Source organism: Podarcis muralis, chromosome 13, assembly GCF_964188315.1.
Source record: "Podarcis muralis chromosome 13, rPodMur119.hap1.1, whole genome shotgun sequence".
NCBI classification, from domain to species: Eukaryota; Metazoa; Chordata; class Lepidosauria; order Squamata; family Lacertidae; genus Podarcis; species Podarcis muralis.
The window spans coordinates 24588270-24603396 of NC_135667.1; the positions used below are offsets into that span (position 1 = coordinate 24588270).

At 40.0% G+C, this 15127-nt stretch overlaps 2 protein-coding genes across 2 annotated transcripts; both read left to right on the plus strand.

The window, feature by feature from the left end:
* Positions 1 to 2814: 2814 nt before the first annotated feature.
* On the plus strand, positions 2815 to 3762 carry LOC114608064 (olfactory receptor 14A16-like). Its single transcript, XM_028751955.2, has one exon. It carries the CDS (start codon positions 2815 to 2817, stop codon positions 3760 to 3762), a length of 948 nt encoding a protein of 315 aa, XP_028607788.2.
* An 8023-nt stretch (positions 3763 to 11785) lies between these two features.
* Positions 11786 to 12718, plus strand: LOC114583067 (olfactory receptor 14A16-like). Its single transcript, XM_028704415.2, has one exon. It carries the CDS (start codon positions 11786 to 11788, stop codon positions 12716 to 12718), a length of 933 nt encoding a protein of 310 aa, XP_028560248.1.
* Positions 12719 to 15127: the final 2409 nt, after the last annotated feature.

The following is a 15127-nucleotide window of genomic DNA, read 5'->3' on the forward strand; positions in this document are numbered from 1 at the left end:
GTTTCATGTGGTCTCAAGTATACTGAAAAAATCATAATTATGATGCAGTTTTCTACTTTACAGAATGTCTAATTTGTTAACTGTTTCTAGATTTTGAAACCCTATTTAAACTAGCCTAGCCCTCATACAGTAGAACCTCGGGTTGCGAATGTGATCCATGTGGGAGGCACATTCGCAACATGCAGTGTTCACAACCTGCAGTGCCGCGTCTGCGCATGCGTGAGTCGTGATTTGGTGCTTCTGCAGATGTGCAAAGTGCAATTTAGTTGTTCTGTGCATGCGACAGCGCCAAAACCCAGAAGTAACCAGTTCCGGTACTTCTGGGTTTGGCGTGGTGCGCAACCAAAAAATGCACAACCTGAAGCGTCTGTAACCCGAAGTACCACTGTATTTATTTGGGACTGGATCTAGGTGAGGCAATAACTTATTGAACATGTTTAAAGTATCATTGTGCTCTCCCTTCTTGAGTAATTGTATGTAGGGGGAGATTGTTATTCACCAGGCAATTCTTTAAAATCCTTGCTGAAAGTGACTGTACATAATATCACACATTCTCTTCTTGAAAAGTCATCGGGAGCAAAAAATATGGCTGCCTGCATCTCTAAATACATGATTGGATGTATTGTCACTTCCTGGAAGCATTTTAAATGACCTTTTATTTTTCTGCTGATGACTTTACTGGCAGCTCCAAAGAGTTTTAAAATGTTTCTGAAAGAAAGAAGAAAGTCTTCAGACAACTTCATATGTACTTTTGTCAAAGCATGCATTGATCGGCTGCAGTAATCCTCATAGCTATGTTCCAATCTGCATATGGGTCTGCAAGGGGCAGAAGGGAAGAGCTCCCTACAAAATGCAGTGGGATCTGGAATGCTGCATCAGCCACAAGAGAGCTCATATTAACTATTAATTTGTATGTGTTTGTGATTAAAAGAGAGGCAGCTATAATTGGGCGGGGGACTCTGATTCCAATCAGCTGTTTTGGATTCATGGGAGCAATTTCCCGCAATGTCAAAGCACATTTCCAATTAATGTCCTGCACATACAACTTTTAAAAACCAATTTAGAAATATAATTGCTGCACAGTATTCTGGGAAGAACCAAGAAAATATGAAAACTTCTTAGATGATTCTATGAATGTGCAATTAGTGATGATCTACAACAGCTAAACCAAAAACATCACCTACCCACAAAGAAACATGTACCTGTTTTTAAAGAGCCAAGGTACTCATAAGCTTTTGAACTATGAATCTAATGATACCAATGGTGATCAATTTGTGATGCTCTTTCTTTGTTTTCATCACTCCATGTTTCTCCCCCTACATTGCTCTTGGGCTGTTACTCTTTCACCACTTTTTGTTGCTTCTGGTAACAGAATTCCAGATTAGTCTAGGACCATCACCCAGCCAGTCAGGGTTGATCTGAGAACTTTTGATGGCTTCTATTTTGACTAGTAGGGATGCGGGTGGCGCTGTGGGTTAAACCACAGAGCCTAGGGCTTGCCGATCAGAAGGTTCAAATGCCGGTGACAGGGTGAGCTCCCGTTGCTCGGTCCCTGCTCCTGCAGTTCAAAAGCACGTCAAAGTGCAAGTAGATAAATAGGACCCGCTCCGTTGGGAAGGTAAACGGCGTTTCTGTGCACTGCTCTGGTTCGCCAGAAGCGGCTTAGTCATGCTGGCCACATGACCCGGAAGTTGTACGCCACCTCCCTTGGCCAATAAAGCGAGATGAGTGCCACAACCCCAGAGTCATCTGCGACTGGGTCCCTTTACCTTTATTTTGACTGGTATTTTGATGAGGACAACCCTGTGTATATGCTCCAGAAACATTCCAAGGATGACTTCTTGCACCAAATCCACAATGAACTAACCATGCTATGGATAAGGGTGTGAGTAGGAGCTTCATCTCCCCCCCCCCCACTAACCTTCAATTACTTCTATGCGGGGATAAGCTAAAATGGTACGGCATCTTTTTTATTGAAAACTTTTGACAGCTATGAGTCAGTGCCAATCATTGGTGTGTGTGTGTGTGTGTGTGTGTGTGTGTGAGAGAGAGAGAGAGAGAGAGAGAGACAGAGAGAGAGAGAGAGACAGACAGAGAGAGAGAGAGAGAGAGAGAGAGAGAGAGAGAGAGGGAGGGAGAGAGAGATGGGCAGGGAGTGAAGGTGGAAGAGGGAGAGAGAATGGATGGATTGAAGTCCTGCCATGGCTATGTAGCTGAGGTCTGTATTTGAATTTACTCCCCAATAGGAGCTTTCTTTTGGGGTAAAGGAACTAAAAGAAGTGGTTGAAAAGACCCTATCTGCTCAAGTTTACTGTGGGTTTACTAAAGTGGAATCTATACACATATAAAAAAATGCTCTGAAAATGCTTTTTTAAAAATACGTTTTGAAAAATATATTGAATTTGCCATAATTTCACTATCACCATTAGTGTCACCTTTGTATAATGAACTTAAACTGTTGCATTTGCAGCTGTAGAGTCTCAGAAATATTCAGAAAACCAAGAGAAATGAAAATTTCAATTATCATATATTCAATATTATTTTGTATTAGAAAAGAATATTAATGTTTATTGGGTGGCAACTGCGCTTCTTAATACATTTAATAATAATAAATGTATGAGATATAGCTTACAAATGGAATGTTTTGGTGTCATCACTATGCAAAACTGTTTCACAACTGTTCTTCAAAGCAAAATCTGATGGAGTTTATAGTGAAATATGAATAAACCTGTTTTAAATAACCAGTTAATATTGCCATATTAACACTTCCCAGTTTCTTCCTTCTACAGAATGAATGCAAGTACTGAAGACAAAATGAGCAATCTTACATCCATTTCCATGTTTCTGCTGAAGGAATTCTCAGACGTACGAGAACTACAGATCTTACATTTCTTTCTGTTCTTAGGATTCTACTTGACAACCCTGGCTGGGAATCTTCTCATCATTGCAGTGGTAGCCCTTGATCATCATCTGCACAAACCTATGTATTTTTTCCTAACAAACCTGGCACTGATGGATGTTGGCTCCGTTTCTGCCATCATACCCAAATCTATGGTCAATTCCATCATGAACAGCAGGTCAATTTCATATTCTGGGTGTGTGGTTCAAGTTTTCTTCTTCTTCTTCTTTGTAGCATCAGACCTTTCCCTTCTAACGGTAATGGCACACGATCGGTTTGTTGCCATCTGCCACCCATTACAATATGAGACAATAATGCACAAAGCAGCTTGTATTCAGATGATCGTCATTGTGTGGATTACAAGTCTTCTTTATGCCATGTTGCATACTTGTGGCACGTTTGCAAACACCTTCTGTTCAAACACTGTCAATCAATTTTTCTGTGAAATCCCAAAGTTACTGAAGCTCTCCTGCTCTAACATTTACCTAGTTGAAGCAGGGTTTATTTTGATAGGGTGTTTGATAGGAATAGGATGCTTCATTTTCATCACCATAACATACATCCAGGTGTTTGCTGCAGTGCGCAAAATTCCTTCAGTACATGGTAAGAAAAAAGCCCTCTCAACTTGCCTTCCCCACCTCACAGTTGTCACTGTGTTTGTGTTCACTTCAATATTTGCCTATGCACGGCCTCCCAGAAGTGTTTCTTCTGATCTGGATATAGTTTTTTCTGTTATATATACCATAATTCCTCCTATGTTGAATCCATTCATCTACAGCATGAAAAACAAAGAAATCCAAACTGCTTTGTGGAAACTCTTACATTTAGGGCATTCTTCTAAAAGTATATTTAGAGTTCTATAAAAACCACGTTCTATCTGTTTCTGCATGTGAATGGTTGACCCTACATTTTTTCAGCTTGAACTGAAATCATTTTAATATTTCTTAGGGATTGCTCTGTGATCCCTTCATCCAATTTTCTATGTTATCCATCCATTGTTCTCCTTCTACCACTTTTAAGATTGTCTATTTCACCTCCAACACATTCAAATGTAGTGCAATCAGATTTAACTGTGTTAGTAAATCCTAAGAGAAGGTCATTTGATTATCTTGTTCAGTTAGAAAAGGTTTGATTCGGTTGAAGGACGTTGTGCATATATTGGTTTCTATTTGATAATAATATTTTTTTATTTTTTTAATGAAATATTTATTAAGGATTTTAAACATTATATTCATCAACCACATATAAAACCATCACCAAAATACAACAAACAAAGAAAATCAGAAAAAAGCAAAAAGATTAACATATAATAAAAAACATACAACAAATCCAGATGTCCAACAACCATATTTTCTTAACTTTTTGGACTTCCTCACATCTCCCATTCCTGCGTTCCCAATTATAAAATTATAAGCAGCAATTTATCACCTTATTTCAACTCTTATTTTGTAATTTTCAAATATTATGTCTCCAACTTTAAATATTTTTATCAAATACTTAAATACTTAATTCAGACATAATGTTATTCCAAAATTTATCTTTTTCTCAAATCTCACTTATTCTCATATTTCTTTCAACTAAATTGCTAGTGCCGTGTTGTTTTCAGTCCTGCATCCTTCTTAGCACTCATACAATTTACAATGTTTTTGTAGATAGTCCTTAAACTTTTTCCAGTCCTCTTCCACTGCCTCTTCTCCCAGGTCTCGGATCCTGCCAGTCATTTCTGCCAGTTCCATATAGTCTATCAGTTGCGTCTGCCATTCTTCCACGGTGGGCAAATCTTGGGTCTTCCAATATTTTGCGATAAGTATTCTTGCTGCTGTTGTTGCGTACATAACAAAGATTTGGTCCTTCTTTAGCACCCTCTGGCCCACAATACCCCAAAGGAAGGCCTCTGGTTTCTTAGAGAAGGTATACTTAAATACCTTTTTCAATTCATTATAGATCATTTCCCAGAAAGCCTTGACCCTAGGACAAGTCCACCAGAGGTGAAAGAATGTTCCTTCAGTTTCTTTACACTTCCAACATTTGTTATCAGACAGGTGATATATTTTTGCAAGCTTGACTGGGGTTATGTACCACCTATATATCATTTTCATAATATTTTCTTTCAAGGCATTGCATGCCGTGAACTTCACACCGGTGGTCCATAACCTTTCCCAGTCAGCAAACATAATGTTATACCCAATATCCTGTGCCCATTTTATCATAGCTGATTTAACCGTTTCATCTTGTGTATTCCATTTTAATAGCAAGTTATACATTTTTGAAAGTACCTTAGTCTTAGGCTCTAACAGTTCTGTCTCTAATTTCGATTTTTCCACCTGGAATCCTATCTTTTTGTCTGAATTAAAAACCTCTTTAATCTGAGCATAGTTTAACCAATCTCGCACTTTATCTTTTAATTTCTCCAAACTCTGCAATCTCCAGGTATCTCCCTCTTTTTCTAGTATTTCCCAATATTTCGGCCATTTGGCCTCCATATTGAGTCTTTTCCGGGCCTTTAGCTTCCATTGGTGACAACCACCTTGGGGTCTTATTTTCTAATAAGTCTTTGTATTTTATCCAGACACTAAACACTGCTTTCCTGACAATATGGTTCTTGAAAGCTTTATGGGTTTTAACCTTGTCGTACCACAAATATGCATGCCATCCATAAGCATTGTTAAATCCTTCCAAATCCAAAACATCAGTGTTCTCAAGAAGCAGCCACTCTTTCAACCAGCTGATAATAATATATTTTAAAGTAATGTATTGAATCTGAAACTTCATGCTGCAGACAATACACAATACTAGGAATGAAATATATTGTGGGGTAGTACTGTGGAATATTTGAGGGCTCTGCATCCTTTATCTCTCTCATTTGAGAAAGTTATGGGGCAAGTTCCAAAGGGGGGGATGCACTGGGACATCCAATCTCAGTGATCATGGGTAGGAGGAGGAGTTGCGCTAAGACCAGACTATGTCATTACCAAGGAGGCAGGCTTAGTCATTGTTTGAAGACTATCCCTGCCTCTGGGTCTGGTCTTGACCGGTTGGAAACTGGAATCAACAAGGGAAACCCACATGACCTGAAGGTGTTGCTGTGCAATGCTAGGTCAATGATTCATAAGACCACTGCCATTCATGACTTGATTGTGGTTCCAGTCCTCCAGCAGGAGGCTGGAATGGATATGCACTCAATGTCTAAGCCAAAATTCCACCTATATCTGTAATGGATAAAGTTGTGGCCATTTAAAATCCAGATAGTTGTTTTCTGAATTATTAATCATATTTTACATGTAGAGACTGAGCCAGGGGTTGGCAACAATGTGACTGGGCTTGCAAATTATTATATTTTATTAAATTTATGTTCTGCCCTTCAGCCCAAGTTCATAGGGTGGTCTACATTATAAAAATACAAAACACATAACAATAAACAAACAAAGCAGCTCTGCTGAGGACAGGACTCAGCAAAAGACTATTCCAGTCCGGCTTCTGCGCTGGCCATGGGACCGAGACGGCTCTGGTTGCCCTAACAGATGATCTCCGCAGGCAGCTGGATTGAGGCGGGTCGGGGCTGCTGATTCTTCTATACCTGTCAGTAGCCTTCGACATGGTCGATCACGAACTTCTGTACCACCGCCTTGCCAACGTGGGGATCCAAGGCATAGTCCTTCAATGGCTGCACTCGTTTCTCTCTGGTCGGGGAGAGAGGGTGGCGCTTGGGGGGGAATTATCATCGCGCCACTCCTTGGTGTGTGGAGTGCCTCAGGGTGCGATACTCTCCCCGATGCTTTTTAACATCTTTATGCGCCCCCTCGCCCAGCTTGTCCGGAGTTTTGGGCTGGGTTGCCATCAGTATGCCGATGACACCCAACTCTATCTGTTGATGAATGGCCATCCTGACTCGGCCCCAGACACAATGACCAGATGTCTGGAAGCTGTGGCTGGATGGTTACGTGGAAGCTGGTTGAAGTTAAATCCTTCGAAGACAGAGGTCCTCTGGCTGGGACGGGACGATATGGGATTGGGGGGGGGGCAACTCCCATCTCTTGCGGGGGTGCAATTAGTTCCAGCACCGTCTGTTAAGAGTTTGGGTGTAATCTTCGATACCTCCCTCTCTATGGAGGCGCAGATTACAGCTATAACAAAGGCGGCATTTTTTCATCTCTGCCAAGCTAAGAAGTTGGCCCCTTATCTCTCTCGCCCTGACCTAGCCACTGTGATCCACGCGACAGTCACCTCCAGACTGGATTATTGTAACTCGCTCTACGTGGGGCTGCCCTTGAGACTGGCCCAGAAACTCCAGCAGGTGCAGAATGCCGCGGCGAGACTCCTTATGGGGTCTTCGCTGCGAGATCACATTCATCTGGTACTATACCAGCTGCACTGGCTCCCGGTGGAGTACAGGATCAGGTTTAAGGTGCTGGTTTTAACCTTTAAAGCCCTATATGGCCTAGGACCCTCGTACCTACGGGACCGCCTCTCCTGGTATGCCCCACAGAGGAACCTACGGTCTGCAAATAAAAACATCCTGAAGGTCCCAGGCCTCAGAGAGGTTAGGCTGGCCTCAACTAGAGCCAGGGCATTTTCGGCTGCGGCTCCAATCTGGTAGAACGCTCTGTCACAAGAGACTAGGGCCCTGCGGGACCTGACATCTTTCCGCAAGGCCTGCAAGACAGAGTTGTTCCACCAGGCCTTTGGTCAGGGCCCAGCCTGACTCCCTCCTCTGGCAACCTGCACAGAATTTTGCTTAACGGTTGCCATTAATTTGATTTTAATTATTTTTTATAATGAAATGTTTTTAGATTGTTTGATTATTTGATTGTTGTTAGCCGCCCTGAGCCCGGCTTCGGCTGGGGAGGGCAGGATATAAATAAAATTTATTATTATTATTATTATTATTATTATTATTATTATTAACCTAAGAATGTATGTGACAAGCAGGCTAATATGGGTAGTTACAAAGGTAAGTTCCAGTGCCAGCCACTTATAACTGGAGTAACATGACTCCATCTGGCAGCCAGGTTCTGCACCAACTAAGGCTTCTTAGTCATATTCAAGGGCAACACCATGTGTAATGCAATGCAGCAGTTCAATAAGAAGGTTAACAGAGCATGGACTGCTGTGAAAGCCTAGCTCTATGCAGTAATGGCCACTGCTGAATAATCCGCCAAAATTTGTAGAATATACTCCATCCCACCAAATGACAATGTTAGACCAAAGAACATTGATAGAAGTTTTTCAGCATGGTTTTAGAGAAGCCCTCAATTGCCTCACTTTATTGATAGAAGTGCTTCTCAGTCTTGCCAGTACCTGCCAGCAAGGTCACTTCCCATTCCCTTTTGCTTAGAAAATCTATAGCATAGAGTCAAGCTGAATAAGGCTGTGGGTAAGACAGGTCTTCAGCTTTGTACCAAGTAACCTACAGTAATTTCAGACATATGATTTAAAATAATAGATCACATTCAAATTACATATAAAACGCCCCAGAAGCAATTGTTAGCTGATCATAGAAATGGGGAAGAGATTTGGAGCAATTTGCATTTAAAGGCAAAGCTTCCTAATTTACACTTCCCAAGACAATAGTTTTTTTGGGATTTTTTTTAATTGTCAACAGGTGTCGAAATATAACCAATCAGATGCCCTTTTCCTGGTATGTGGCCAGCACCAAATATATATCTCCCTTCAGGACTCTGATACATCCTGACCCCAGGGCTTTTCTTCAACTCATCGGAACTCAGTTCCAGCACCTATCAGGTGGGCACCATTGCTATTGCAAGGGAGGTGTTCATGGTGAGTTCCAGCACCTCTTTTTCTAGAAAAATATCACTGCTGACCCCATTTAAGTGGGACAAGATCTGGGAAAACCCTAAATATATAGAACTGGGTGTAACTTAATGAACTTAAAGGATATATATATAAAAAAAGAATTATGAAATATTATTCCAATATGTGATCACAGTGGGGAGACTAACATGGACATGGACAGAAGACTTTACTATTAATCAATATGAATGGTGGTAGGAATTAATGGAGGTAAAGTTGACCTAATTGAATTTTCAACCTCATTGAAGTCAAGGTCATGAAATCTCTGGGCTACACTACAATGCGATAATAGAATGATACCAGTCACAAGCATCCACTATGTGCATCATGTGAGCTTTGGATTGTTTGAAATGTCCTAATTTGTGCATTGTCCCTCACTTTTTTTTTTCTTAAGTGAAACAATCATGCTGGCCAGGCTATTGCATTTATTGTTTTCCACACAGAATATCGACCTTGTATGTGATGCAATATATGTTGGGGAGAGCATAGTGCTCCTAGGAACACTCCTCATGTGTTTTACATAAGACATATTTTGATCCATAGATAATTTCTCTTGGGACCACTACTATTGAATGCTACTGGGATTTGTAGTTTCTCCAGGAACACATGCAGAGTGTAGAGCCATAAAACCTTGTCACTACAAGGTACATATTTACCCACACAGCTCATTCCTATAGAAGATATGGAAAATCAAGAAGCTAATTTTAGAGATTTTGACTTTATTTTCATGAAATACAAATGAAGAAATCAAGCGAGACTAATGACAATGCAGCATGCAAAGGTAAAAAAGAAGGAAAAAATAAACTCTCCCTCCTAGTGTTTCCCCATAGTCATGCAGTAGGAAATGCCAAAGAATAATTTGCAATGTAGAAAACGTGGCAGGTGGCCTGGCATAATCCATCACAACATCCTCTCCTTACATCTGCTAAACTCACTTTAACATTGAGAAAGCAACTGCAGCCTAGATATTTCAATTGTTGTAAGCATTTGTGAAGCAGTCTGAACCCTTGAAATATTTTATATACGTGTTAAGCAGTGTATAACTGTCAAGTCAATACATAGACTGAAATCTGTGTCAGCATCAAAAAATCACAACCTACCATTTCATAGCTGGGATGTCTCTGGACTGCTTAATACTGGCAGTAAATATTCTGTAGCTGCTGTATTTTTATGGTAAAGTGCAGTAACCTGGTTTCTGCATGGATCTGTTCATGTGGTATGGACTCCATACAGAAAGCAAAAGATCTGTGATTATTGAAAAGCAATCCCTTTTAAATTCAATGTGACTGACTGCTGGATATGTGTACATAGGATTGCACCTTTACCTAAGCGCATGCACCTTGCATTTTTGTACGTGAATATAACTGACTGAACACAGTGGGATCTACTTCTGAGTGCACACACTTGCACTATTTAAATATCTGTGTTAATGCCCTGTGTACGCACACTTCTCTTTTGCTGAATGCACACTTCCTCTAGTTTCTCTTACACACAAAAACATACACAGTGTCTTATCTCCTCACAGGAACACAAACATATGTTGTCTTTAATTTTCACAAATCTCTTCATCTCATCTCATTTGTTAGACTCGGGGGGGAGGTGCCCTTTTTCAGCACACTATGTGCACCTGCCCCCCCACCAAATGCAGTGACTCTGAAGAATCAGCTGTACAATTCAACACTTAATTTAGATATATTAGCTGAAATAGTCACTATTTCCCAAATACTGATTCTTTAATGACACATATAATTCAATAATCAAACCACCTCCTGTTTTACGATCAGAATTAGGATCTATATAGTTTTGAAAATAAAAATTGCTGAAAGAATTGTTAACCAATGAATAGAGTTTATTAGATCAGGATTACTCATAACTGGACAGCAGGCCTCCTTTCCAGCAAATGTCATTGGAATATGTGGGAATAAACAAAGTTGGCAGCATATTGGGCATCCCCATTGAAGGAAAAGGACCGTATCCTTTACTGGTATGTATAGGTACAATAGAGGTGGGGAGGGGGGCTTTTTATATGTTATAAATTTATTCAATGTGACCATTTCCAAAAACTTGGTGTTAAGCCATACTTCCAGACATGTTAGTTGTGTCTAATTTGTTGCAGGAAAACCAACATAGGACAGATCCAAGCTATACACTGAAAGCAAACTTAACTCACACTTAAAGCACATGTTTAAAGGTTCTTTGGGGGAAAGTCATGTGCTTCAAATGAGCTTGGATATGCTTTCAAATGTATAACATGAAATGACCTATAGATTTCTGTGGCACTTTAAAGTTTAACAGAATTGTTGCATAGACTTTGTGGCATGGTAGAACATAAACTTTAATGAACTGAGAGCCTTTTGATTGACTAAAACAAAGTCCCTGAAAGCATATTTTCTGTCTTTTGCTCTTCTTTTTACATTTATATCCTTTTTTTCACATAGTTCCATGTACTTGGCATATCCATGTAGGGACTGGAGAGATCCTTGTTGGAACATCTGTAGAACTGCTGCCAGTCCGTGTAGACAGTTTTCAGTTAGATAGACCAAAGTTCTGACTCAGAGCTAAGCAACTTCGTTTATTCCCATGTTTCTTTTTGGGTAGCAGGAAACTGTGTTTAGGAGCAATGAGAGGGTCCATGAGTTCTTCTCCAGTTCTTCCCCAGTTCAGATTTTACCCTGAACCAGAAAAGAATTTTCAGGCTTTTGAAATGCTTTCCTTTTCTTTGACTCAAGCAGCTGAGTCTTTGAAGGTTGTAAACTACAACCTAGCAACCACAGCAAAATTTTATGTATTTCTATTCAAAAGCATATAGGGTTGCAACTCTAATTGTTTGAAGTCTCTTTTCTTCCATAAAGCTGTCTATCATAACGGGGATGATACACCTGCTCTTTCATTAGCTATAATGCATATATATATATATATATATATATATATATATATATATATGGCTTCATTTCTATCGTTACTGATTGTGACAGATCATGAAAAATGTTAATAAATTGCTGAATACATGCATTAAATAAGCTCTCTCTCTCTCTCTCTTTTGTATCAGCAGCCATGCCACATCTGTAGGAGAAAATGCCTAATTCAACGGTCCTTCCTACTTTTCTTCTCTTGGATTTTTCTGACAACTGGGAGCAAAACGTTTTGTACTTCACTCTTTTTTTAGTGATTTACTTGGCAGCCTTGACAGCAAATTTTCTTATCATCTCAGCGGTTTCCCTGGATCAACAGCTTCATACCCCCATGTACTTTTTCTTGGTGAATTTATCTGTTGTTGACCTTGGTTCCATTTCTGTCACCATCCCCAATGCCATGATCAATTCACTTTGGAACACCAGAGAGATTTCATTTTCGGGGTGTGTTGCACAAGTGTATTCCTTGTTCTTCTTCTTGATCTCAGATTTGTTCTTGCTCACAGGCATGGCGTATGATAGGTATGTTGCCATCTGTGACCCACTGCACTATGAGACAGTGATGGGCAGGAAAGCCTGCATCCAGATGGCAGCCAGTGCATGGATAGCTGGCCTTCTTTACTCGGCCTTACACACCGGTAGCACTTTTGCCATCACCTTCTGCTCCAACATCATCAACCAGTTCTTCTGTGAAATCCCACAACTGCTGAAAATTTCCTGTGATAATTTATACCTCATTGAAGTTGGAGTTATTGCTTTCAGTGCATTTATAGTCTTTACCTGTTTTGGTTTCATAGTTGTTTCCTATGTGCAGATTTTCAAGTCAGTGCTCAGAATCCCTACTACTCAAGGACGGAATAAGGCCTTCTCAACTTGCCTACCACATCTCATTGTTGTCTCCTTATTTATAAGTACTGGTGCCATTGCCTACTTGAAGCCTGTCTCAGGTGCACCTTCAGATCTGGATCTGGTGATTTCTGTATTATATTCTGTAGTACCTCCACTGATGAATCCAATTATTTATACCATGAGGAACAGGGACATCAAAGTTGCACTTTGCAAAATGTTTCAGTACATTGTTTCTTACAGGAAATAAGGAAGCTTTTCCCACTGTGAATCCGGTATCCAGCCCTGTGAGGTTTAATTAGAAACAATGGACTTTTATAGGCAAATGCCAGAATGAAACGGGACATAACATAGATATGTATATGCATGTATGAATCTATCTAGTCATCCTCACCCATTTAAACTATTGCACTGAAGTTATTTGAATCCTTTGAGTTCAGTCCTGAGTATGAGTAACAACGGATGCATTTTGTCAAAAGTTCATCACTGTTACAGGTGCCACATAATATATGTTCTGCATTTGTAAGAAATATATATATATTAGTGTGGTGGCACCTATGCTGTGGAACTCCCTGCCTATTGACATTAGGCAGGTGCCTTCACTGTACTCTTTTGGATGCCTGCTGAAAATATTTTTGGCTAGATAAGCCTACACAGAGGATTGAAATGGCGACGTGTTTTCAGTTTATTTCTGGGTTTTTTAATTTAAAAAAAGTTTTAATTGTTTTTACTAGTAATATTGCTGTTTTATTCTTTCTGTAACACACTTAGAAGTTTTCTACAATCAAGCACAATATAAATTTTATGAAATAAATAAAATTAATTTTAAAAAAATGATCTTTTAATCTTCCACTGACATTAGTCACCTATATACATAAAAATCCAAGGCTCATATCACACAGATCCTATTGGAGGATGTGTAGTGCAGCATCAAAGTCCTAGATTGTATGAAGTCAGCTCTAACCATGTAGTAATCTGACCTTGCACTCTGTAGGAAACTGTACTTTCTTATATATTCATTGAATATAGTTCTCAGCAAATAATATTAATGTGGGTATTGCTTAACACAGAGAATGAATCCATTTACAACAATAGATCTGAGGGTTACTGAAAATACAATAAATTGTTGAAAGCTATAGAAATTTAAGATCAGCAGAACTATAATTATATTTCTCAGTATAGGTACTGTAAACACATACATTTTAAAGGTGGGTGAAAATGAACATTTCTCTACCTCCCAAAGCAATTAATTTTTCCCCCAAGGGTGACCTCAATGTATATCCCTGGAGGACACCAGAGGGATGGATTTCTCCCCCTCATTTGCTCCAAAGCTTTTACTTTCATGCTAGCAAGTGGAACCAGTTGAGTTGAGGTGGGGTGCAGGCTGATGTGGCATAACAATGATAGCACAACTGGAGGAAAGGAGCTGCATAGCTTCTTCTCATCTCACCCCCAATGTCACAGGTACATCATAGGTTTTCCAATTGAAAAAGGCACCAAATAGAACATAGGGAGGGAGCATAAGCAACTGAACATTGCAAAGGTGGAATTCACCAAAGGTAGAGAAACTAAAGGACATGAAATGTCTGGAATGATATATGGAACAGGATATCTGGAACAAGGGAACAGTCGGGGGAGAAATGAGGGAAGAATAAGAATATCTGAAGCTGTTCCCATAATATTCTTAATTTCACTATTACATTTATTGTCAGGAACTAGACTGAAGAGGAATGGTGCCCTCCCCCCTTCTCCTGAACCTTCCTGAGAACAAGAGAACAGTATAGATTTAGAACAGTGGTTTGCAGAAGGGCATAGTTCAGAGGCTGCAGAGGGCAGAAGCTGGGAAATACTGGAAGAGGAACAGCAGGAAGAAGGAGAAGCACCAGGGGAGAGACAGCTGACACACTCAGTGTCCTTGGAAAGCATTCCTGACCCCACCTCTCCCAAGGCCAGATGGGCATCGAGGGTATTAGAAGAGAGAGCTAAGAGGCAGAAAGCTGAGATTAACTGATGGAGTGACATTGAATAGGGGACACGTAGGGGGGTGGAACTTTACTTGGAGCAATGTCATCATTGAATAGAGACTACATTCTTTGTCTCTCTGTGAATACTGAATAAATTATGTGGTAAGGACTTTTCGTCTTTATCTGCTTTTTTTGGCTGCCGCCAGGGGAAGCATAGGATTCCCCTGAAGCCTTGACATTTATACACCACCTTTCTTTCAAGATGGCACTCTTCAATGATCACACTAAAGATTATGTGATACATAGGATTTCCATGCTGTTTTCCATCTAGGTATGAGATGGACCCAGACCTCATTATCTTCAACAATGCCTTTTAATCCCAATACTTCAGACCATGGTCTGGGATCTCCCCTTTTTAATATTTGAACTCATTTGAAATGCATTTCAAAGTTAAGCAGTTCAGGATAATTTTGTAGACTGATCTGCACATCTGACAGCAATATGCTGAGTCTGTCACTCATGATGGATCATTTGAAAGCTCCATCCTGAAGATTCGTCTTTGTCCTCTGCAAACAGTTACATTCCATAATGTGTTTTTCTCACTTTGGCTCTCAAATAATTTAGACATAATGATCATTCTCTTGGGACTTTGGAAATAATCTGGACTGGGCTCCTGGGGGGGGGGAATCTCTAAG